The sequence below is a fragment of the Lonchura striata genome, chromosome 15 (genome assembly GCF_050655825.1).
Source record: "Lonchura striata isolate lonStrDom1 chromosome 15, ASM5065582v1, whole genome shotgun sequence".
Taxonomy (NCBI): Eukaryota; Metazoa; Chordata; class Aves; order Passeriformes; family Estrildidae; genus Lonchura; species Lonchura striata.
In genome coordinates this window covers 6,437,962-6,462,601 of record NC_140717.1, presented here as the reverse complement: position 1 = coordinate 6,462,601, position 24,640 = coordinate 6,437,962, and the positions used below count along the sequence as shown (strand labels likewise).

The 24,640-nt window shown below is 43.0% G+C and overlaps 1 protein-coding gene across 2 annotated transcripts in view; it reads right to left on the bottom strand.

Moving 5' to 3' along the window:
• GCN1 (GCN1 activator of EIF2AK4) overlaps nucleotides 1-24,640 on the bottom strand; it is a 37,572-nt gene that overhangs the window by 11,025 nt on the left and 1,907 nt on the right. For both annotated transcript variants that reach the window (XM_021549815.4, XM_077787147.2), the window contains exons 3-44: nucleotides 24,092-24,155; nucleotides 23,385-23,516; nucleotides 22,722-22,830; nucleotides 21,980-22,078; nucleotides 21,766-21,900; nucleotides 21,217-21,285; nucleotides 21,027-21,135; nucleotides 20,549-20,623; nucleotides 20,163-20,291; nucleotides 19,889-19,939; nucleotides 19,398-19,496; nucleotides 18,958-19,131; nucleotides 17,897-18,049; nucleotides 17,050-17,142; nucleotides 16,337-16,412; nucleotides 16,013-16,172; nucleotides 15,182-15,371; nucleotides 14,941-15,065; nucleotides 14,445-14,623; nucleotides 14,184-14,277; nucleotides 13,603-13,716; nucleotides 13,227-13,425; nucleotides 12,596-12,751; nucleotides 10,371-10,552; nucleotides 10,030-10,110; nucleotides 9,421-9,564; nucleotides 8,608-8,735; nucleotides 8,244-8,433; nucleotides 7,816-7,886; nucleotides 6,927-7,092; nucleotides 5,793-5,987; nucleotides 5,363-5,609; nucleotides 4,810-4,931; nucleotides 4,386-4,500; nucleotides 3,722-3,901; nucleotides 3,173-3,393; nucleotides 2,428-2,496; nucleotides 2,161-2,299; nucleotides 1,856-2,052; nucleotides 1,355-1,497; nucleotides 468-585; nucleotides 89-304 (exon numbers count right to left, since the gene is read on the bottom strand). In XM_021549815.4, coding sequence (XP_021405490.3) covers nucleotides 89-304; nucleotides 468-585; nucleotides 1,355-1,497; nucleotides 1,856-2,052; nucleotides 2,161-2,299; nucleotides 2,428-2,496; nucleotides 3,173-3,393; nucleotides 3,722-3,901; nucleotides 4,386-4,500; nucleotides 4,810-4,931; nucleotides 5,363-5,609; nucleotides 5,793-5,987; nucleotides 6,927-7,092; nucleotides 7,816-7,886; nucleotides 8,244-8,433; nucleotides 8,608-8,735; nucleotides 9,421-9,564; nucleotides 10,030-10,110; nucleotides 10,371-10,552; nucleotides 12,596-12,751; nucleotides 13,227-13,425; nucleotides 13,603-13,716; nucleotides 14,184-14,277; nucleotides 14,445-14,623; nucleotides 14,941-15,065; nucleotides 15,182-15,371; nucleotides 16,013-16,172; nucleotides 16,337-16,412; nucleotides 17,050-17,142; nucleotides 17,897-18,049; nucleotides 18,958-19,131; nucleotides 19,398-19,496; nucleotides 19,889-19,939; nucleotides 20,163-20,291; nucleotides 20,549-20,623; nucleotides 21,027-21,135; nucleotides 21,217-21,285; nucleotides 21,766-21,900; nucleotides 21,980-22,078; nucleotides 22,722-22,830; nucleotides 23,385-23,516; nucleotides 24,092-24,155 — 5,708 coding nt within the window. The remainder of the gene's footprint in view (nucleotides 1-88; nucleotides 305-467; nucleotides 586-1,354; nucleotides 1,498-1,855; nucleotides 2,053-2,160; nucleotides 2,300-2,427; nucleotides 2,497-3,172; nucleotides 3,394-3,721; nucleotides 3,902-4,385; nucleotides 4,501-4,809; nucleotides 4,932-5,362; nucleotides 5,610-5,792; nucleotides 5,988-6,926; nucleotides 7,093-7,815; nucleotides 7,887-8,243; nucleotides 8,434-8,607; nucleotides 8,736-9,420; nucleotides 9,565-10,029; nucleotides 10,111-10,370; nucleotides 10,553-12,595; nucleotides 12,752-13,226; nucleotides 13,426-13,602; nucleotides 13,717-14,183; nucleotides 14,278-14,444; nucleotides 14,624-14,940; nucleotides 15,066-15,181; nucleotides 15,372-16,012; nucleotides 16,173-16,336; nucleotides 16,413-17,049; nucleotides 17,143-17,896; nucleotides 18,050-18,957; nucleotides 19,132-19,397; nucleotides 19,497-19,888; nucleotides 19,940-20,162; nucleotides 20,292-20,548; nucleotides 20,624-21,026; nucleotides 21,136-21,216; nucleotides 21,286-21,765; nucleotides 21,901-21,979; nucleotides 22,079-22,721; nucleotides 22,831-23,384; nucleotides 23,517-24,091; nucleotides 24,156-24,640) is intronic.

Here is a 24,640-nt window from a genome sequence, read left to right as displayed (position 1 = left end):
CTTATAGAGAAGAATTATCCTGTGTTCCCCAGGAGTTGTTTTCTACAGTCACCTGCAGGATCAGGAAAGGCACAACTTAATTCCTCACCGTTCGTTTATCTGCGCAAGTACTGGCCAGGAATTTCAGCAGAAGCCCGAAGAGTGTTGGTAGGATTTCCCGCAGTGTGCGAGGAGTGTTTGAGACAACGATTTTCCAGACGTGTAAGGAGGCCTGGCGCACCACCAGCTGCGTGTCCGAGCGGCCCATGTACAGCCCTGCCAGCACCCTGTTCCTCCTCTCCACTCCCAGAGCATTAATGATAGCCTGCAAAGAAATAGCATAGAATTGTATTAACTGCCCCTGAAATCTATAAAAAGAACAGAATACGTGATTATTCAGTATGTCTTTCCAGCAGGCTGTCCATGCTGATTTTTAAAATAGGAGAATTTGAAAAAAATAAAGGCACAACAAGCAAGAGTGGCTTTACCTTGTTTGACTGGGCTGTTCCAAAGTTGTCATCCTCTGAGGCAGTTTCTGTGGTCATTTTTCCAGTGACTCCTGAGATATGAAATAGAAGATCTCCAAGGAGCTGAACTGAGCTAAACCTGGCAACAGGAGCAAGTCAAGTGTTATGAACAGGGCACTCAGGCAGTACCTGTCCAATTCTGACAGGATGTCAGCTACAGACTGGCGCCAAATGTGAAGCACAGCTGGGTCTGCACTGAAATGCTGCATGGGCTTATGTGTAGCATCAATCTGCCGACATGGCTGAAAGTAGCATGATAAAGAGAAAGAGGAGGAGTGAATTCCAAACTGGAAGGGCTAAGAGAATTTTCAAATCAAAGCAATGAATCCAAGAATAGCCTTGACTCTAAAAAGGAACAAGACATTGCCTGCATTTGTATAACCCAAACAACATTCACTTGGGGCAAGAGTACTTAGCAGCACTCAGCTGGCACAACTGATTTAGTGCAGCTAATTTTTGAATAACTGCTAGTGGCTGTGAGTGCTCCACTGTGCATCACACACAGGAGAAGAATAACTTGCTCAGCATTTGGAGAAGTGAAAAACAGTACACAAGGGCTAAATATTGCCACAGCAATTGCCTTGGAAGTGCATTTCAGAGTCACCGCCAGAATTAATAATCCAGCATGAATGCTCTGCAGGTAGTAGGAAACCTGATCCAGTCTGGCAGGGCTTTGCAGACTCAAGTGCTGTAAGGCATCCTAATCAAATCAACAAGCAAAAAGAGACACTTGTTTTTGCTTCACAGGAGGTCTCTGCATTTTTTTGAGGAGCAACACAGAGCCTAAATCACACCAGTTTTTCAAGCATGGAAGGGAAACGCTTGTGGCTAAGCGGGTTCTGCCTTACCTTATCCTCCACAAGTCATCAAAGAGCCCATCCTCCAGCTGTGGCAGGAGCAGAGCAATGGCGGTCTCAGCGTACATGCTGATGATTCGCTGCCCCGCGCGCAGCGCCGTGTCCCGCACGAACTCGTTCTCGTCTGCCAGGGCCTGCACACAGGCACAAAAGGGGCTCTGAAAACTCAGCCTTTCAGCTCAATAAACAAAAGCAACAGGAGGAAAACAAAACAATGTTTTGTCTCTACACCATGAAAACCAAATGAATTATGGAGTTGTGAATGCACAAAGATGACTTTAAAAAATGACTAGTGACCACAAGTAAAAGACGGCAAGCCAAAAACTTAGGAGAAATCGTTTATAATTTAAATTCCCTTTCTTTTTTTCTAGTAGTCCAGCCAAGCTGGACAAGTCTCTGCACCTCCCACAATTATTGAAAATTATACTTAAAATATTCTGGCGCCTTATTTTTATTCTCTGATAAATAAAATTCTTCAGTTTTGCTACATACCTTAAGGATACAAGGAATGATGGGACCAACATAGGGAGTGAACTTGTCTCCAAAGGTAATTGGCAGGTAGTTGAACATCATGATATAACCATCTCGTACATGTGGAGCAATATCCACTTTACTGGCAGTTGCTACAATCTCTGGCATAAGTTTCTCCAGCTTTTCTACCCCCAAACCAGCCATAACCTCAGCCAGACCTGGGGGAAAATAGCAGGGAACAGAGCTGATATACACAGGAAACAAGCAACTAATCTGATTTAATATGAGAAGACCTGAGCTCAGTGTTCACACACAGCTGTCCCCACCTTGAGCAGCACCAGAGCGATCCACTGAGCTCTGCTCATACGTCAGTGTCTCCATCAGCCACGGCAACAAATCCTCAAAGCACGACTCTCCCATACCCTTCACCATGGCCCCCAGGGCCTTTGCAGATACTGTGCGCACCTAACAGACAAGAGAAACACAGATCTGCAAAATGTCCAGTCTAAGGTGCTACAGAGGAGCCAGTCTGATTAGAACAATGTTTAACCTAATGCACTGAAAGACAGACTGTGTTTGTACAAAAGACTTACTTCAGGTACAGGATCCAACAGAGAGGCCTTCAGTCCAGGGGTCACACTAGGTAGGTATGGAGCCAGATCCTAAAACAAAGAACCCAAAAAGTCAGAACCAGATTCAAAATGAGAGAAAACATAGTTGCCTTCATTTAAAGAACATTCGCCTCTTCTAATCAGCAAACATCCTTAAAATCCTGAGAGTTTAATTAGCTGTTCTCACAGTACTGCAGACAAGAATAGTGAATTATTCTGCAAGTTCAAGAAACACCAGTTCTGTACAGATCACTCAAAACCTTTTTAATGCTCACTCACAACCCAGGAGTTTGTGTCTTAGGAAAATCCAACACTCTTAACATTTACACAAGGTTTAAACATAGAGATTATCAGCACAAAAATTAAATACAGATCTTTAGTCTACAGTCAGTCCTACAAATACTTTTCAAACAAACCCTGAATCCATTCGTTAGCAGCTGATCTGTGTTTCACTTGTTTGTTAAGGCATTTCTTATATGGTAAAAATTACAAGACCTTTTTGCAGGGATAAACTGGCAATAACTAGATGACCAAAGGTGACAGTCTTAAGGACCTCAGAGCTGTCACTATCCTTATAGTCATCTGCTCATTTACATACATTTAATTAAAAAGCTGCATGGATGATAATATTTTCTATCTTAGGAAAATCTCCAAGCCAAATAAATTCTCTCTAGTGCTTGTCACAGTGATCAAAGAATACAGTTAGAGGGGATTTTTAGCACTGTACCTTCTGGTCAGTCAGGGAGTACATGTTCCCAATGATCTGGGCAGCCATTTTCCTGGTGTCTGTGGAGCGATCCTGGAAAGCTCTCTGAACAATTGGCATGATCAGGGCTAAGGATGGAGCATCAATGAAATGGACAAATTTGGTATCCAGTAGAGTCTGCAAACACTTCTGGGTCTTCCTGGAGGGGTCAGTAAGAGCATCCAACAGAACTGGAGCAATTGCTGAATGTTTTTAAAAAAGAGAGAAAAGATTTTATTTGTACATAAACCAAAATCGTGTCAGGATGAGCTGGTGTGCTCTCATGGGACGTTGTAGGCAACAAGAAGCACAGGGACAAGAGAAACTATTAACATCAGATGAAAAAATGGACAGAAACATTTAAAAAGCCTGGAAACAAACAGCTGCTGTTAAGCTTTCATGTTTTACTTCTGTAGGGTTAGTTTCATTTCTATACAAATTTGCATTAAATCCTAAATACCGTGAACCCAAACCTTGCTATTATAAACCACAGTCATACCAGGACATTAGAAATGCACAGACAGGTCTTACCCAGGATCTCTGGATTCCTGATGACAGACCCAATCTGCCTAAGAGCCTGCTGCCCTGCATTCTGCACCTTCACATGGGAATCTGTCAGCACTTCAGTGAGTTTGGGCACGATGTTGGGTAAACAGGAAGAGAGCTGTTTGGGAGCACAGTATGCCATAGCCCCCAGCAATTCCACTGAGCCTGTGAAGAAAGCACACCAAGAAAAAAAGGACAAAAGAAAAGACAGAACACAGTATTAAGAACTGACATGAGATGGTGATCACATTTACTTCAAACTTTAATCTACCAGTCAGAGAACACAAAGAAAGGCTGAAATGCATTAAGTCACTCTATGCCACCTAAAAACACAAAAACACCAAAAACTACTTTTCTTTTGTATGAGGGAGAAGGAATATGTTAAGAAAGTTCCAGGTTCTGAAGTACAACTATAGTAGACGTGACAAACTGTCAAAATACAAACTGTCCCTTGAATATGCCAGGGGGAAAAAGGTTACTCAGATGTGTCAGGGAACTCGGCTGTAAAAAGCTGGAGAAGTTCCACAGTCCCTTGTAAGACAATAAAGCATCATGGCCATCCGTAGGGATGAAGGAATACACAAGGGGGATGACAGCATAGGGAACTGTGGGTTACTCTCAATCATGTGAGGTGCACATTGGTCCATACCAGCTTTAGTTCTCCAAGATTCCTCTTCTAGTGCTGCAAGAAGTGATGGCAAAACCAGCTTCACTCCATGAGTACTCAGATTGCTCATTACAGCTTTGGCACAGTCATCTGCAGCCTCCAAGGAGAAGAGAACACTTACAAACTGTGACACAACACTGTTTTCCTTCCTCTGAGACTCTCTGGGAACAAAGCCTTCATGTAAATAGTGTCTCAGTACAATGATGCAGCTGGCTAAGTAGCTCCCAATTAATGGCCAATGAAATCAGATGCTTTCAGTTACTAAGAAGATCAAATTGTTATTAGTTGTATCTCAAGGGATAGGTCACCTTCTCTATTTGCCTCATTACAAACAGGATTCACAACCATACCCATTCCATCTGGGTTTTTTAACATTCTGTGATAGAAGAAATTTAAGGCACCTTACCTCTCGCACATACTGGTTCCCATCTCCAAAACAAAGCAGCAGATGAGGCAGCACATGAACCACATAGGGCTCAAACAGCTTCCCAAGCATGCTGCAGAGCATCTCAAAGGCAAACAGAGCCCCTAAAAACCAAAAAAGGACAGTCAGAGGAAAATACAACTTCATTTTAAGGATGATGGGAAAAGAAGATGCAATTTGTCAAATATTGTTCCAAAAGCACTCAAATCTCACAGCTGAAAGTCTCTTGCTTTCTTGCCCTTCCAGCTTGTGCTGTAGTAGGGATTTGTGGCATCAGGGATTTGGAAACAGGAGAGGAGGGCACATCCATATGGTCTAGGACTAGAAATCCTTCTTCCACCACAACATGAATCGAGCAATTTTGGGACACTATACACAACCAACAGCCTCACAAAAAATACTATCCATTCCTTTCTTGCCAAACTTTAGTAAAATAAATGTAGCTAAACCAAACACAGGAACTTCACCTGACCACAATGGCAGTAAGTACAAGAGAAGTTATGAGTATCTGGAGGGAAAAGCTCCTGTCTCTTACCCTCCCTCCGGCGGAAGTTCTTCTTGTCCTGGATAGCATCAGTCAGTGTGGTCATCATCTCCTGCTGCTTGAGAGAAAGGATGCCCAGGCCTTTCACCAGGCCTGCCAGACCATAGGCTGCACCTTTGCGCTCAGCATACTTGTCGGACTCCAACAGCAGCTGCATGAGCTTCTGGATCATTCCTCCTGCATCTTCCTTAATTGCAGGCACTAGAGGTGGTAAACAGCTTGCCACTGACTCTTGAACCTATAAAACAATCCACCAGCCACCAGATCACAACACAGTCATTACCAATATAAATTCCCCTTAGAATGAACCCCAAGTGAAATCTTTTTGTCACCATTTTTCATCTCTCTGCTACCCCTAACATTATCCTGGTGTTAACCTGCCTCTGTGTAGACCCTGGCAACTCCTCCCAAAGGCACCTACCTGCTGAGATGGGGTGGACAAGGCTGCTATCAGTTTGCCAACAATTGGTTTCACTTTAGGGTCACTCTTGTCCAGATGTTTTGCCAGTGACCCCATCAGAATGACCACACTTTGCCTGACAGCATCATAACTGGCATCATTAGGAGCATTTCTCAGGAATTCTTCAAACACTGGCAAGAGAGAGTTAACATTGTCCTGAAAAACAAAACCACAGAACTTGCCACTAGAGTCTACTCAGAATGAGATTTGCTATGCTCAGTGGACTTGTTTGTTCTTTTCTGAGCCAACAACTGAACAATCACACTGTATTTACAGTTCATTTCATGTGTCACATCACATAAAGTCTTGTACCATCCCGACAGGCAACAAATATTTCCTGCTAGAGAGAAATTAGTTCTTCAAAATTAGAATCCCCAAGCCTGCCACATGATGTTCTGAAAGAAGTAACACAAGTTTCCCAGGCCTGAACTTCAGTGCCTGCTCCTCTGCTTGCCCCATTTGCCAAGGGAGAGCAGAAACATCAAACAAACTTCACACGCTTTCTCTAAAAAACACAATGAAATAATGAATAATAGGAAAATACCCGAATTATCTTGGGTTAAACTGAAGAATACAGCCATGTGTCCAGAGGTGATTGGCACATATGAGGAAATCAGAAGCTGAGCAATTCACACCCTGCACACCTTCCCCATCTGACACTGCTGGGGAAGAACTGGCAGGGAGAAGGATAGTCCTCAGCTCCTCAATGTTTTAAGTTTAATTAAGCCAACAAACAAGGTTTCATGTTTTTCATTGCATGAACCCTGAAAAGGAATCTTCACAGGATTAAAAAATCTATGGTCTGATCTTACTTTTATTACTCTAGTTTTATACCATTTTAACTCCATATGATCCAGGGATATTACATTTTATAGCAATGACAGGGATGAACCACACTTAGTCAACACTAGACACTAACAGAACAACTCTAGACACAAAAATTCCTAAATTAAAGCTCTCAGCTGTTACAAGTAACAGCAACTTCTAATAAATTTATATGTTTTTTTTTAAATCTGTGGGCTCCAACACAGTATCTACATATCCATATCTACATCTTTTTTTCCCCCTGATAGAGACAGAAACATTCAGACTTACTTTGCCATGAGTGTTGAGTGTTGAAAGAGCTGCATCCAACATGCACTTCCTGACCTCAGGACTGCGATCATTCAGAGCATCCGGCACAAAAAACTGAAAGAGGGGCTTCACCTGAGAACTGTCCAGATGCTCTGAAAGCTTGTTCAGGGCCAGTGCTATGCCACACCTGTGAAGACAGTGATTAGCCTGTGAGGTTACTGACTCCTCACAGAACTGAGAGCTCACAATCACATTTGCTATCAGCAGCAATTACAGAAACTGAGAGCGAGAACCATTATGGAAACAAAATGCCTCAGTGTGTCCAACCTCTGTGCATTTCATTACATAACTCCATGCTGCAGTCTCCCACAAGGACAACAATCCCTCACCTATATAATAGCTTTTATCTCAATTAAGCTTTAGGGATACTTGAGCCAACTTAGACATCGGATCACTTGAAGTACTGCTGAAACACAGCAGCTTTACAACAAGGTACATCAGCATTAAAAGACAGATTAGCTCAACACAAGTAGCAAACAAGATGATCTCCAATTAAACCTGTACAAAACATACAAGTAAACAGAAAGTAATTATCCAATCTGGAATTTGGCCAATTCATTAAGGCTTGCACTGCTGCTCTTGAAACAACCAATGGCCCATACAGAGGTGGGAACACAGTGAGCCAAGACAAAAGTCAGACAGTCTAAGAAGGAAAGACTGTTTTTATCAGGACATTGAGATGACAGCACCCAATATTTTGATGGAGTTCTGCCTGCCCCCAGTTTGTTTGAAGGGGACATGAAAACAGCAAATCAATACAACTGCATGTAAATTTTTGTTCAAATAAAAATCAAAAACATTTCATTTGGATGCACAGGAAGTGATGAGATCAATCTGAATATGACTGTACCTTGCTTCCCACTGGTCAGGCGGTGATTCAGATATCACTCGTCCCAAAGCATCCAAAACTGGAGGTGGCCTCTGGAAGGAGAAAATATTTCATTTAAATGCCTTTTCCAAGGATAGGCTTGCAGAAAATCTGTCAACCATACCTCCAATGCCATTTGATAATAGTGCACAGAGTTATGATACCACTAGCAAAAGAGCAAGGTAAAAAAATAAGAAAGTCTGAAGTCAAAATTACTTCAACTGACACTGCCCTACCACAGCCATTAGTGGCTGATAACATGAAGTTCAAGATACTGAAGTCTGTGCTAAGCTCAAACAGGGAAACAGTAGATTCAATGCACATCTTCAGGACAGACAGAAGGAAAAGTGACTAACAGAAAATAAAGCAGCAGCTCATGCCTGTCAACCCCTTAGGGTAAGAGTACTTACATAGAGCTTCTCCTGGTAGATATCTGTGAGCTTGCTCATGACCTCTGCTGCTTGCTTTCGGTACTGAGCTACAGCTCTGGAAAGAGCCTCAGCCCCTGCCTGTCGTACTGCCTCTTCGTGGTAGATGACATCTTTGATCAGCAGGGAACACAGGTCAGGCTGCAGCTCCAGACCCATGGACTCCCACAGCCTGCAGCACACACACAGAGGTGATGGGTCACCCTTCAGCAAAGAAGCCACTGCCACATGTACAATTGGAGAGACCTACAGCTGCCCTCCAGCTGTGAGGGAAAGCCCGAGTGTAGCTCCATGCTGTGGGCAGAGAAGTGGTCCCCCTAAAACCCAATCAAAGAAGAACCCTTACCTCTCTGCCAGCTTCTGAATTTCATCTTCAACATCAAACTTAACTACCCAGAGGCGACGCAACAAGTTCAGTCCATTCTTCTCATCACTGTCTGGGGTTGGTAGAACCATTTGTAGCTCCATCAGTCCCTGAATTAATTAACAGGAAAATCAGTGCAAGGATCTGATTTTTAGAAACAGATGCTTTAAAACACTTAAAACTTCTGCTCTCAGTGTTTGGAAGTGTCAAAATGCATGATTGCTTGTGCCTTTTACTGCCCATGGTGGTCAAGGACTTCCTAGCTAGTAGGTGAGATGGTGGGACTCAAGAACAGTGCTCCACAGGCAGGTTGCAGAGGGGCTCTGGTGACTACAGTCTGTTCTGCTTCTAATTACAGACAAAACTGCTCAGGTGGGCTAAACTGGAATTTGTTTCACAGCAAAGAACACCAAGCACCCTTGAGGTTTTTCTTTCTATGTTCTCAGAAGTGACTAAGCCCGAAGCTTTCCAATAACAAGGTCTAGTACAGACAGGATTTTTTTGACAGCTTCTCTCTTTAAGACTAAGCTCTATCCAATTGTAAACAGAAGGTGTTAAGTAGTCCTAATTATGCCTCTTTTAAGGAAACAAAGGTGTGGATAAACCCAGAGTACTCCTTTTTGCAGATAAATCCAGCACAAAGAGCATGATTTGGAGCATTATTGTTCAGACTGCCTCTGACACGATGCACAAAGCTTGGCATCATAGCTGAAGCCTCTCTGCATCAGTGTGAGAGAAGATTCACCTCCCAAAACCTTGAGCAATTTGGTGTGACCCTGAATGATTCCCACCTACCCTGAGAGCTGCATCTCGAACGTTCATGCAGGGAGACTGCAGGGCCTGCAGGAGCACATCGATCTCCTCCTGCTCGGCGTAGGCACAGCCATCCTCACCGCTGCTGCTCGCGCACAGCGCCGTCAGCGCCTCCGAGGCCAGCACCTACAACAGCACCAGCACGTGCCACAACTCCACTACACCTTGAACTGCTGGCAGAGCAAGCGCTGAGTGCTGCCACAGCAGAAGAAATTCCCAAAGGACAGTGACAAAACCGAGACGTGACAAGTTCAGCCCAACTCTTTGCTTTTTATTATTGACCTTTCTGCCACCTCATCCCTTACAACAAATACTAAGAGGAGAGACTATTGAGTTTATCTGGCAAAGCAAGGCCTTAAAGAAAGAAAAAATGTCACCTCTGGAAGACTGAAGAATATATTTGGTGCAATAAAACCCACAGAAAAAAAGATGCAGACATTTTAATCCAAGAATACCATAAACACAGAAGAAAACTGGGAATGTGTCAACCACCAGCATCAGAGACTTAAACCAGTTGGTACATTTCCCTCATTTAGATGCTGATGAAACTTAGGAAGAATGCTGACTGTGGTAATGAAGCTAAGCACTCACCTGTAACCGTGGAGAACCCGTTCCTATCACCCGGGTCAGCAGAATAAGCATGTCCCTGCGGGGCAGCAACTCTGGGCCATTCTGAAAGGTTGAGGGGAGAAAAGGGCCAGGGAGGAAGGAAAAATACTTTTATCTTGTGATTTCATAGTGCCTATGTATGACACTCCTTAAAACATCCCAGTCAAAACCTAGGGCTGGGCAGGTACCAAAACCAATGGCAGAAAGCAATCCTATACAGTTAACTCTAACCTGGACAATTCATCTGCTTTGAGCAGTTTACACATCAGCTGTTTTATACCGTGGTTCTTCTGAAGGAGATAATCTGACCCCACAGCTCTCACCTCATCCACCAACAAGGACTCGCCATTTCCTGATGACCTCAGCTGAGCATGGACTGTAAGAATCTGCAGAATCTTGACTAGGAACTCCTCCTTGTCTTCGCTGTTATGGGGTGTCTCAGTCATAACTGTCTTCAGGAGAGGAAAGACTAAGGAAAATGCTGGAGCTGATAATGGGGCAGCACCTGTAAAAGGAAAAACCCATCCTGTGACCACAGCTGATCCTCCCATGACTTGGTTGATACTACTGACTAGTGTAAAACGTACACTTGAGTAGCTCATAATAGATAGGGCGAAGCTTCAGCCTCATGCACAAAGATACTGAGTAAACCTAAGTATTTACCACTTGACAGCAGCAACAGTGTAGCTCCAACAGTGACTTCTTTTAATTCTGGTGCAAGCTTCAACTTCCCTCCCCTCCTTGAAAAAATTAAAGCTTTTGGATTCCTGTTGTTAAAAGATTTTGCTCCTTCCTTCCTGCAGGGCCTTGGCTATAGCATGTAACAAATGCTCCTTCCAGTCCTTCATTAGTCCAGTTAATATTCAAGTATCAGGTATCTACAGAAAATATTTCCTTTCTCTATCCTATCTGTGCTGACAGAGAATGCCCAAGTTTGAATTTCTAAATGCAGATGAAGAACATTGCAGATACAATACTGCAGTATTAGTCAGCTTATGTAGGGCAAAAATACTGCAAAAGTAGTTCAAGGGAGAAACACATTCTGAGATCCTATTTAACATGAACAGCTTCAGTAAAACCCTCTCTATTTCTCATGTGGGATTTTTCTCTGTTTGCTCAGTATCTGTTTGCTTTTACACTTTTCTTTTTTAATTATCGGTCAGATATTTTTAGCCTTAAACCACTGTCCTTCTACACACAGCAGGAGGAAGAAAGCTTTACTGGAGGAGAAAAATGTTCTGCTTACACAGTAGCTGGTACAGACCAACACAAGAAAGATTATAGGATCTATCTTGGCATTTCAGCAATAAATGATAAATTCTGTTATCCACATTACAAGGAGGTATGGTGTCTCTTAGGTCCCATAGTAACCTAAGAAATTAATCTCTACTAATCACACAAGTGCATTCCAGAGAACTTTGAAAACAAGGAAAAATCCTTTGGTAATATAGTATGATTTGTCCAACAAAGTGCTGTGGAAACTACTGCCCTTCTCTTGCAAAAGTGAAAAAAATAATTAGATATTAATATAATTAAACAATATAGGAAATCTTGAAGGACTGAAAACACTTCCAATATTTTCTAGAAATAAGCCTGAAGAAGGATTCAAATCTGAATGAACATGCACTTGCTACAGCAATAAATTGCACAGTGGTGACACCAAATTATCACTGAGATGTTCAGCACTGAAGTCATGATCAACATGGCCAATGGCCACTGACAGTGACACCAGTCACACCACTGAGTAGCAAGAGAACTGAACTATGGGACTAAGGGACCAAACAGAATCACATATTTCCCTTAAAAATATACACCATCTACCACAGCAGCTTTTGAGTGGATAATTTGATGAACAGCTCCAAAGTCTGTGTGAAGTGAACAACTCTCTCCCTGGAGTACGCCCTGAGACAGCCAAAGCCATCCCAGCCCCCAAAGGACACACACCAACTCTCTTCTTCTGAACTGTTATCTTCAGTGGGGTGGCACAAGTACTGGTGCACTTTAACTCAAATCATTACCTTGCACTGTAAAAATACTGGTGTTTGCCTTCGTGTTACAGAGGAGAGAGAACTGCTCTTTCTACAATCATGCCAGTATAAAATATTCATGAACTGCAGCACCACACAGCAAACAAGCAGAGGCCATGGGCACTTCACTGCTGTGATCACGGATAACAAGCAATTATTTTGCCTCTCCACTTAGTCTGACTGAATCCTTTATGCTAAGTGGTGCTGAAAGGTAGGAGCTGTCCTTGGCAAAGATGAACCTTAATTTCACTGCTGTTATTTCTGTATGAAGCATTTTAAGAAAAAATGCTGTTATTTAATTTCTACACTTAACTGTAGTTGCAACATCACTTCTACAACTACCAGCAGAAAAAAAAAAACCTTAAGGTTTTTCATATCTATGAACATCTATCCAATTAAAAAAGAAAAAGTGAAGTTTTGCTTGCAAAATATAATACAAACTCTGAAAACTAAACCAGTCCATAGTTATTGGAGGTGGGGGCAGTGTCGGCAGGATGTACCATATCTACCATACTTCATACCTGGCTCTCCCTTGCTGGTTCGGCTGGGAATGGTGTGGGCATGCAGCAAACTGACCACTCTGTTGAGAGCAACATGCAGCTCTTCCTGACACCAGGATTCATCTAATTCACACTCTGGTTTCATCAGGCGCAAGGTCACATGGCTTACCAGAGTACCTGAAATGGAAGAATAAAGAATCCATGAGAGGGCTAAACCAAAAGATCTCTCAAGAGAAAAAGCCCCAGGAAGACAAACTCAAGAACTGTAACAAAGCTCTGGGCAAGAGCCCAGGCTGCAGAGTGGCTCAGATCAGGAAACCCAGCCCAAGGCTGTCAAGGGATAGATTTCTTCACAGTGTGTGTGAGTTACACTCACACCCTCCGAACTCTGCACAGGGAAAATGATCCCACAGTGACCAGCTGCTCCTCAGAGCTGGTCACTGACCAGACAAGACCTTGTCTTTGTTCCCAGTTCTACCCAGCAGCAGGATCTCTGGGAAATCACAGTCATCTCCCTAAGCACTGTTCCAGGTGGTTTTTCCTCTTGGCTTCCTGTGGTACATGGTTATGATCCACAGTCTGTAAGAGCAAGAATTTTCACCACCATCAAAATGACACACCCTGCCCTTAAAGAGCAACTGCAAATACTCACCAAAGGTTTTCAGTCGAGCAGGCATGACACAGGAAGCTAAGGAAAGAAAAGGCTTCTTAATCCTTGGAGCAGCCAAAGGAGATCGAAGAAGTGGCAAGAAGGAACTGATGAGACCAGGGATGTACTGAGTTAGACCAGGAGGCTTTTTCTTTATAACAGTGTCCAGGAGTCCTAGAGCTGTTTCCAGCTCATTATCAAGCTGTAAGAAAATTCAAGAGATTATTATCAAAAAAGCTCCATTGGGAAAAAATCGGGTTGTTAAATCTCATTTCTAGTAACAGAAACAAATAGGTGATTGTTACACCATTTTCTATCCATCAAAGTGATTTGGGTCACGGTGGTTTCAGAGGTGGCAAAAAATACAACCAAAACTCACCTCCTTCAGCCGTTTCCTTATCTGAGCCTCCCTTTCCAGCTGTGCATGCATCAGCTCCTTCTGCTTGCTCGTCAGCTGCACTTCATCCTTTATTCCCTTCTTCTTCTTTATCTCCTGCAACAGAGAGCCATGGTCATCATTATCTGGGAGCTACAAACACCATCCCTTCAATTAGTCAGAGAAGCAAGTTGGAAACAGGGTTTTTTGCAATTTAGTTTTAAAACAGTATCAAAATATCCTTCCAAGTATATCCCTCTTGAGTAAAGACACAAAATGGAAATCAGCAGGTTAACAACACTTTAGTGTCTCTCAGCGTAAGTTTCTCCACATTGGTCACAAACTATTTGGTATCATTAAAAAGTGCTGCCCAGTTTATTTACAGGGGATGGTATGTCACCTTTCCCAGAGCTAAGAGAAGTTAATCTTTGTTTAAAAAATGGGATACATATAGATAGAAGCATTCCAAGTAGTTCAGAGAATCTTTCCACCAGCACACAGACATATGCCAGAAGCCACGGAACAACATATAACTTGCAGTGAAGATTCTGACCAGCCTGGCTTTCCTTTTTCCATCAACTCACCTCCTTCAGCTCCAGCTCGATGATTTGTTCCTTGAAGGAATAAGCTTTGTTCTCCCTCTTCATGTTAGCCTTTTTCATACTATCCTGTTGAGCACTGAGAAGGAAAAGTAGAGAAAGAATCAGCACTGCTGTGAACTAAGGACCAGGCATAAAAATCCAGGAACTTCTATGCAGAAAGAGCATCTGACACCTTGTCACCCACTGGCAAGAACATCAGCAGTGATCAACCCCCAGATGCATACAGAAATTATAAAGACCTACCTCTGTATTATAGATTTGTCATACAGCTCTCCCTCGGGTGTCTTCATGATGGCAAATTCCTCTCGAGTAACCTGGCACAGAGCTGGATTCTCCATTGATGCTGAGATAGTGCTGATGAGCTGTGGGAGCACTCTGCCAGGTAAAAGCAGGGAGAGAGACCCCACTGCATTCATAGATGACTGTCAGGAAAATGGAGGAAAAAACATAATCAGTCTTGCTTAAAATTGTCTCCTGAAGTATGCCCTGCTGAGGCAGCCCCCATTACATTCCAATCCCCAATTCATTGTTCAGTGGGTATTTGAATGTTATCTAAAATTCTACTCAGTTGCTGGTACATTCTTTCCCTCTTAAATCCCAGCTCGTTTTCTATAGAGACATTATCTTTTAAACTCCCTCTTCCACACCTTTTAGACAGCTCTCCTTCCTTATAGACCAGTTAGTACCGAACTCCTCCAACATATCTCCCAAAACTAACATTAGGAAAGCAGTTTATCACCTGGTTCTCTAGAGTGTAAGTGGTGATCCTGGGTAAAATGTCATTCAGATGTTTGGTAATGAAGTCTTTAGGATCTATCTTCATCTTGATGAGGAGGGCTGGCCAAAGTCCTGGCTGCACTGCCACTAGCAAGAAGAATAAATGAGCATAACAAACATGAAGCAGGTTGCTGGCACAACAAAACAAAAAGGTACAATAAAAACTCATACACTGGCCATGAGATTCTTATCCCTGCACTTACCTACAGATGGATGATGGCTCACCAGCAGCATCTCCAGGGCCAGCTTCTCTGGCTCAAGGGAGTCCACATCAAGCCCTGCCACACTAGAGATGACACAGAGGGCCTCATGCAGCACACGAGGGGGAACGTATGTCCTTCCCAGCTCCGACAGCTCTCCCGCCTCTGTCACCAGCACCTCGTGAGGCAGAATCTGAATGGACAACACCAAACCTCCTTGAGATCTGAACACACTTCCTCACAGTAACACCAGGCTGAATGCCATCTCCCTGTCAATACCAATAACCTGAAGTTTTCAAAGGAAAGAAGGGGATAAGGATAACAGCAAGACCAAAGCACAGGGATGACAGTGATAAGAAGATTAGGAATGGAGGACCATACTGGATTTGGCAAGCTGGGGTAAACTAAAACTAAAATTATCACTTCTGGCAAAGACTCTGTAAAAGGTTGAGCCAGCTGGCTGGGAACATTATGCTCAACTTCTGCAGTCTATAAGCCAGGGCCAAAGAACCAAGATACAAAAAAAAAAAAAAAAAAAAAAGAATGAAGCACTTGGTCTTTCAGCAGATATTAAATCTGCATTAAAATAATAAAAATACGTGGAAAACTACAACTTCCTCCCCAGAATACTTGGAATATATCTTTTCCATGTATGTAGGGAGGACTAGGCATATCCCAGACATTGATACTGTAATATGCAGTAATCCAGTAAAAGGTGACATTCCAGGAGCTGAATCCTGTTCACATCAGGCTGTATGTCAATGCTAACAGCAAACCTAGGGCAGGGAGGTGACTGGCACCACTCAGACATCTGTCTGAGTGCTGGCTACTCACCTTATGAGAACTGAGAACCACTTTGAGTTCCTCCAAGAGCCCATAGGCCAGCCTGTACCCTCCCAGAGAGGACAAGAGCTTCTTCACTGTTTGGTGGGCCTGTCTGCGGACGTGCCAGGTGCGGCTCAGCAGCACGGCCACCAGGGCACGGTGGTACTGCCTGCAAGCACACACACACAGGGTTAGCCAGGGAGCCAACTCTGCAGCCAAGGGGACTAAAGGCTCCAAAATTCAACATTCCGTGCAAAGCCCCAAGCCCACAGTGCCCGCAGCAGCACTCTGGGGTCAGACGGGGATCGGGGACAGCAAGTGCACCGTACGTACTGAACTTTGCTCTCAGGCAGCCGCTGTGCATGATCCAAGAGCAGGCGCTCTGTCAGCTGCAGCACTGTGCACATGGCTGGGGGAGAAGACAAATATTTAAAACAGCATGAGACTTCATAAGGAAACAGATTTTTTTACCTGAAAACAAATGAACAGCAAACAGGACACATTAAAATAGCTCCCCAAGCTGAGCCTCTACATAATCTTCTCATTGAAGCTACAGACAAATCCAACTCAGACCTGCCAACACTGGGAACTGAACCATGATTTCACTGAAATGTTGTTAGCTGGATCCCAGAACAATTTTCCTGACCATTGTGTGTGACCTATTTTGGTCTAAGTTGACAGAGCAAAGCAAATTATAAACACCACACTCAGTCCTTCTGTTCTGTTAATTCCTGAGGCCTGCCAAAACGGCTTCAGTGGCAATGAAATGGGTACTGAGTGTCAGCTGTCAGAAGGCCCTTCCATTTATTTATCATTCAGAATGATAAATGAGTGCTAACTCAGGTTAATCAATAAATAAATTAATTCATTTTCAAGCTTAGGCTACAGCTAGTATAGATGTACTCTGAAGAGTACACAGCAGTACACAGCTCCTTTTAATCTGAAACTGTATCCTCCAAGGACAGAACAGGGCTAACAACATTAGCTGTCAAGTATTAAAAAACACAGTTAAACAGCAACTGGATATACAGTAACTGCCAACTTACCTTCCTCTGACGCAGACTGCAAAAACTTCTCAGATGTAAAAATTTGTTTTTTCTCATCCAAAATCAGCTGCCAGAAACCACTCAGCTTAGACTCTGAAGAAAAAGAACAGATGTCCATCAAGGATGTTTCAAAATAAGTCAGAACTCGCCAGTATACATAAAATACAGTAGAATTCTCTCTCCTGAAATCCCTCAAGTTACTTCTAGCCTTTCTGGTCTTCAATTCTAGCCTCTCATTTCTCTTCTTCAGAAATATAAACACCCCCAAAAAACCACCAGCTGACAAATATACCTTTCTGTGACTTATATGTGTGTAATGTAAAGTCTAATTCACCTTAATCTTTCATAGGGCAAACCTTCCTAGATGTAAAGAAGAGGAGGGAAGTGGTGTTGCTTTTGGTAGAACATACCTGATTTTATGTCCTGGCAGATATATGAACTCAGAGGGCTCTTGTAATATCCTCTAATGGGAGACAGAATTCCAGCCCCTATGCTTTCCAAAGGTGTGTAAAAACACTACCCAAATCACAATAAATTAATACTTCCAATGTATCAGTCAAATCCAACCATGTAAGGTCAGGGTGAACATCTTCTTTCATTATAAAGAGGAATATTTCCCTATGTGAATGGAAGCTAGAATTTTTAAAGCCATGGAAGAGTAAGAACTCTTCAGTGATATAAATGAAGGAGATGGGAATTAATTTTTCCCTGGTTTATAGAAGATCAGTGATGCTCTATGTAGAAACTATACACAGATTAAGAAACAGTACCACCTGCACACTGTCAAGAACTGTCAACCTTCAGAACCTCTTTATATTGGATTCTGCCAGCTGTTTTGTGACCTTACCAGTTTGTCCCTCAATTACAGACATCCTGCAGATCAACAAAGCTGCAGCAACTCCTTCAGTTACCATGGGAACCTGAGTACTTTGAGATGCTGCTTTTTCTACTGTCTGGATCAGCATTGGCAGCAGGTCCATTCCCTGCAATAATGTGTCACCTGAGGGGACAAAAGGGACACATTACAAAACAGCATGGTCCTCACTTTACAACCCAGCTATCAATGGTTTTTCTGCTGCCAGGAGACAAGGAGAGGAATCAGACACACACTGGGAACACTGAATCTCCCAAAGTATTTGCCAATCACTATCACTAAATTGCAACTATGAAAAGCTCAATAGCAACCACTTCAGTCCTTTTCTCACAGACAGAACAGTCCCATCTCACTAGATTTAAGTTTCTGCTCATGGGATGCAAAAGAAAATGCTAATTCAGTTACATTAAAGGAATCACAAATCACTTCAAATTGCAGGAAGTCTGACTTCAAAGATTAATGTTTCTCTGAGAAAGGGAAAGCAAATTCCTGGCAAGCCATGACCATCTGTTTCACTTCAAATATTCAGAAGTTAAGGAATCCCAGAGGTCTATAAATGTGGATGAAATGCTGCAGTCAAAGGGGGCAGGACCAGCAGATGTCAATCCTGAGAGGATCACCAAAAAAGAATAATTTCTTGAGTTCTTCATTTCAAACACATACATTTTTTTTAGACTTTCCAGAAGTCAAAACCAGAGACCAAGATCCAACTGTGCTCGGTGCTATATAAAACAGAAGTATGGCCCCTGAACTAGAATTTAGTTGTACGACAAAAATAAAGCAATCAAAAATTACTTTGAGATATATGAAATACAGCATGATGGACAGTTATTTTAGTTATACAATGAAACAAACCATCTTTATAAACTTGAAGGCAAAAGAGTTTAAGAAGAAATATGAAGGAGGTCAGTAAAAAGACACTGCCTTACAAAATCTTTCCTCATCTGCATAGCTCTCTGTATCAGGAAGTATAAAGGTTGCTAACTCTCCTCCTAAGCTCCACAACCAAGTTATTAGCAGCTGCCCAGTTTTACCTTTGAAGGAGGCTAGCATGCACTGCAGGTAGGCATGTCTCACTGCTGAAGTCGAGGTTTTAAGGCTGAAGGCTTTCTTTAGCCATTCCACCAGCTTTTTAGGAACTTCTGTGGTGAACCGAACACACCAAAGAGCCAGGACAGAGACTGCATGAACCAATGTGCCTTCATGGACTGGGGAGAAACACTCACATCAGTTCAGCAATTGCAGAAAGCACAGAACATGAAACAGAAAGTGTGTAACAACATCAGGATGCAGGAAAAGAACATGTGCTCCTAACAGGCACAGAGCAGTCTCCCTGAGATTGTTCATCAAAACAGGGCAACAGATTCTCTTATACAGCAGGCAAGAATCCATATTAATTTTGAATAACCATGTGAAAACCCTGCTCAAGATGAATACAGCTTAGCAAACCCAGAAGAAAGGCAAAAGGTCTCACCTTCTTGTTGCAGGAAAGGGATGAAAAGCTCAGCCACAGTTGCACTCAGAGCTTGGCTGGAGGGTCCAGAAACCACATGGTGACTAAGGCTGCCAATCCCTGAAAGGACAGAATTCTCTCAGTAATTCCTAAACTACCAGCACAACATCTAAAACCAATCAAGAATGACCCTTCACACTTCAATCCTTGCACAGACTTTTTCTTGTCACTACATCTGGATATCACATCCACCACTGCCAGATCTCTGTCTTCATTTTCACTCTGGGTGAAAGTCATCTTCTTTGAAGAAAATTTTTGGCCTACCAGCCAATTCTTTTCTTTGAATAGAAAGTCAGGAACTGGTATGTGATATTCTATACTCTATGGCTTCAACTGCACCCAATTTAGAGTGATAGGCTGGAAATCCTAAAGACTGAGGTACAGATCCCTTCCATTCAGCCTTCCGCTCAATTTCTTCCACCAGAGGAACAGCTCTCTTCTAGAATCCTCACCTGAAAGGACACTCATCTTCTGAGCAACAACTGTCAGCTTCCCCTCTGAGCCTGCCAGCAAGAAACACAAAGGTGACAGGTGAGTACAGGCAACAGCTCTGTGTTACACCAAGAATCTCCTCCAAAACATAAAAGCTTGTCCCATTATCCCTGATCCAGGCTGAGCCATCCCTTCCATACAGGCAGTAAAGAGAACAGAAAACACAATACACAATACTCCTTGAGGCTGTCAAACCTTGGTTCACCCCCACAGCTTATCCTACAATTTACTCACCCCCTAAGATGGCAAAAAGGTGCCTGCCCAGTGACTCCACAGCCGAAGGATCGCTGCACTGCCGAGCCAAGTTCTTTAAGGCCACAACTGCTTCATCCATCAGCTGCACACTGTTGGATTTCAGATGACCTAGAAAATAACATACATGTCAAGAGATCCTTATGACAAATGGCATAAAATCAGCAAGTAAGGAGTATCTTTACTTGTGGCTTAATGCAACTTCTGGAACCATCATGTGAACTATTACAGTTCCAATTTACACATCATCCTCCCTCCCACCTAAAACAACCTTTTCACCATCAATCAAACTGTTGCAGGTTCAGTCAGGAAGCTGCAGAAAGCTTTATTCTGAATTCTTAATTCCCTCCAGAGGTGAGGGTACTTACTGGCCAGTCCTTTCATGATGTCTAGAGCATACTGGCTAAGATCCAGGTTCACAGATACAAGCAAGCAAGAGATTGCTGACAACACAAGAAATAAAAACAGTTACTTAACAAAATGTGATATACTATTAGCATTTTAATACACTCTTCCCACAGTTCACATCAGGAGCAGACAGGTTAATAAGGAGTAGGAATAAAAAAAACCTACTGAAATTGATGCCCAATGAACAGAATAATCCAGGATTATTCTTAGCACTCAACTGTGAAATCCTGTCCTCAGTGCAAACAGTAGCTATCACAATACCCTGACACTTGGGATCACACCACAAATGTTGCTTCTCCACATCTAACCCTTGTTGCCAGACAATCCTGCCTGCACTTGGGGACCAAAAGCATAGCCCAGAGTGACACTGCCCCAACAGCTCCAGAGTGCTAAGGATTTAGGCTCTTTGACAGAGCAATGCAGAGATGACAGACTCACTTTCAGTTACGTTCTCAGGGCTCCGCAGCAGGGATTTCTGCAGGGTTGGCAACACAGAGTCCTTGAATTCAGCGTGGGACATGTACCGAAGCAGCGGAGAACAGCTGTCCTGCAAAGGGGACAGGGCACTCAGCACAGGACAGTGCTGCCTGTGGGACAACATCACAAGCAGCTCTAAACACTGTCTCACCAGCACATGCTTCTGAGGCTTTGTCTTGCTCATAAGGATGGTCTTCAAGTAGAAATCCAGGAGAGCACTCTGAACAAAGAGAAACACCAGATTACAGCCACATCTCAACCTGTACTTAGCTCCTGGCACACCGTCAGGTGCCAAGCTGGACACCCCATCTCCTCCACCTCCTCCTCTGAAAGCTGTCCTTCCAGCCTCACATGAGCCAGTCAAGCAGAGACCAGCACTCCCTGCTCTACCCTGAGCCCAATGCTCAAACCATACTGAGAGCTACATGCTGCCTTTCGTTCCCACAGCAGGGATAAGGCAGGAAGCCATATTTGGACATCCACAGAAATGCACAGGTAACACCAAACAGCCACATAGCTGGCACCTCCTCTCTAAACACACCCCAATTGTTTCAGTCAGAAGTGCAGGACTACTGAATTGACAGATACTGAAATCAGGGCAGATGCAAACTACCAGCTTCACTAAGATATCAGTCCCTTCTTCATGATAACAAGTGATGCTTCTTATTTTTCCCCAAAAAAAGCTGTACAACAGATTCACCTTGTATCGTTTAATAATATCCATCTCCTTCTGGGCTGTGCAAAACTGCACCACAAGTCCCAGCATTGCAGCATAACTCTGGTTTGGTTCAAGCCCAAGAATGACAGATAGGTACTGATCCACCAGATCCTGGTTCTTAAGAGAGAAAAAGCAAGGCACGTTAACGCTGCAGAACAGAACAGCTGTAGAATATGGCACATAGTGTAAACATCACCTCTTTCCACAGCCTGTTCAATTTCTTCACAGCCCCATCCACCGCCTGCTTGTGAGAGCCTCCCAGGACTTCCAAAAGGAGCAAACACTGAACCTCCACCTGCCAAAGGCAACAGCCAAAAAAACCTTTTGCAACTGCTTCTCAGAGAGCTCATATCAAACAAGACATGCCAAGTGTCAATGATTGTCAATGACTAGCTGAATCTGCTTAAGTCTGCAGATCATCTAAGTTCTTTCCAACTAAGTTCTTCTAAAGCTGCCTTTGCTTTCTTCCCACACCTCGAGCAGAACCATGCCTAACAGTTTTGGAAACACTGAAAACAGATAACATCTTTTCTTTAAAATCTGTTCCAACTATATCCCAGTGTGCTGTGAGCACAGTCGCACATTTGTAAAGGAAGTGAAAGGAAGGCAAAAGCTGTATGACAGAGTATCATATAGAGAAATTTCAAGGGAGGCACAAGGACTTTCTGTCACACTGCAGGCACCAGTAGCCATCTCAGTAGGTGGAACAACTGCAAAGGTGCAGGACTGCCCCACTCACGCTTTATACACCTCCTGCTTTCATCAGGGGAACAGGAGAGTGATCACAATACACCAAATCTCCCTCTAAACTTAGATTCTAACTTGGTGTTTTCAGCTACATTCAGAATTGTTTGCAACATTGCAGCAACTTAAACGCGTTACAAATATTTGAGTTCATATCTGCAATGGGATATTTCTGCAAACCTTAAAGAACCTACCAGTTTTTTCCATGTTTCTCCCTGTCTCTTGTCAGGTGTTGGAAAGACTGTGCGTACAAGCAGGCATGTCCAGGAGAGTGCCAGCAGAGCTGCAGATCCACTGCTCTTACTGTTGTACAAACAGGAGAGGGAGGTAAATCTACACTTCCTACGATATAAATTACACCAACTAGACCTTTACAGACCCATTTTGCCCAGGTTAGAACAGCACCTGACTGACAAGCAATTTTATTACACAAAAATGCAGCTAAAGCCTTAGTTTTTACAGGAAATAGTCAGCCCCCAGAAGTTGTTTGTTTCAGTTCTGGTTTGGCACTCAAAGCTTCCAAATAGCACAAGAGGCAGCTGAACACCTGACAGGTGATGAAATTCCATTTCCTAGTAATTCTGGAGACTGTTTCTTCAAAGTTTGTTCCTCATCTTCCCAGACCTGAAGTTTAAGGCTAAATTGTAACTCAGCCCCAACCCACCAGCAGTTATACCAGGATATTCCCTCTGCTTTCCCAGATGACATGGAAGAGGTAAGAGAGGAACATCTGAACATCATTAACAGCTTTGTCTCTAAAGGCTTTTAACACCTCTACCAAGCAGCAGCAGAAGCCTTATTCTGAACAGGGAGGAACTAGCAGCAGGTCAGAACTGCTTCCACACAAAGCGACTCACCTGGGCACTCCAGCCCTGCCGCCGATCCCTGACGACTGAAGTGAGTGCAGCAGGTTTTTTGCCGTGGCCTCTGGCTGGGATTCTGCGAGCTGCTGAAGGGCCAGCTGCAGGGCTCTGCGGGACGCCGCATCGCTGTGAAAACACAGATCAGGAACATCCTAAACCTGCCACACCGCAGCGCTACCACCCCTGCACCACACTAAGGGCTCTGCTTTCTCACTTCGGCAGTCAGCCTAAGAACTATTTTATCCTTGCTGTTCTGCACAGTGGAGAAGTTTTTGTCAGAAACCTCCATTCCCTTCCTCGAGTGACAGCAGTTATGTGGAGGCCCTCCAGCAGATTGTAGAATAAAATGGGTTCTGAACAGCTCCTCTGTAACAGACCATGATTTAATCCCACCTAAAATTTTCTAAAAGGCATCTAAAAGACAGCTCTGTCTTGCTTCACAAGAACATGGGTGTTTCATTCTTGCAAACTGAACCACAGGATTAAAGTTTTAATTTCAAAATTAAAGGTGAAACTCAAGGCAAATTGTAAAACTTTTTAATGTCAATCCTCCCCTGAGAAGATAAGTACAGGATTACATTCTTCGGTGTCATACACATCTCTCTATGCACTGCATGCTAACATTTCCAGACTCCAGACCAATTTAACTACTAAATACTGACGGATTACATAATATAGCCTTTCCACATCAATTTACTCACCGGTATCGATGCAGAGTAAGGCAGAAGAGTTTGCAAAGGCCTTTCACTACACCTTCTGGGAGATCTGTAATAATGTATTTCAAAATACTTCCTCATTAATCACTGAGCTCTTAATCTTTAACACAAACATGATTCACTTAATGACTGAAATCTGTAAACTGCTTGCATCTACAGAATTGCTTGCAAGAATCAGTAAAAATTTGCTCTTTTTATACATTTTATGTGTATTTTTACAAATAATGGTAAAACTGGAACATATGAAACACAGTCATCTTCAGAAAATGAGAGAAGTTTAAAAAAATTGCTTCAGCTGTTTTATTAAGACCATCTGTAATCTTCCATGTTCCCCATCTCTATACATAATGTGTATCCAGATATTCCATGAGTACTAAAAGAAGAAGCCAAGAGTCATTAAAGAAACTCAACTGATATACTAATGAAGAACTAACATACACAGTGCAACAACTACTGACTGGAAAAAGCAGATGTACCAAAAGCTAGGGTTCTGTGCTACCCACAAATCCCACACTTGGAATTAACCCTGTGATG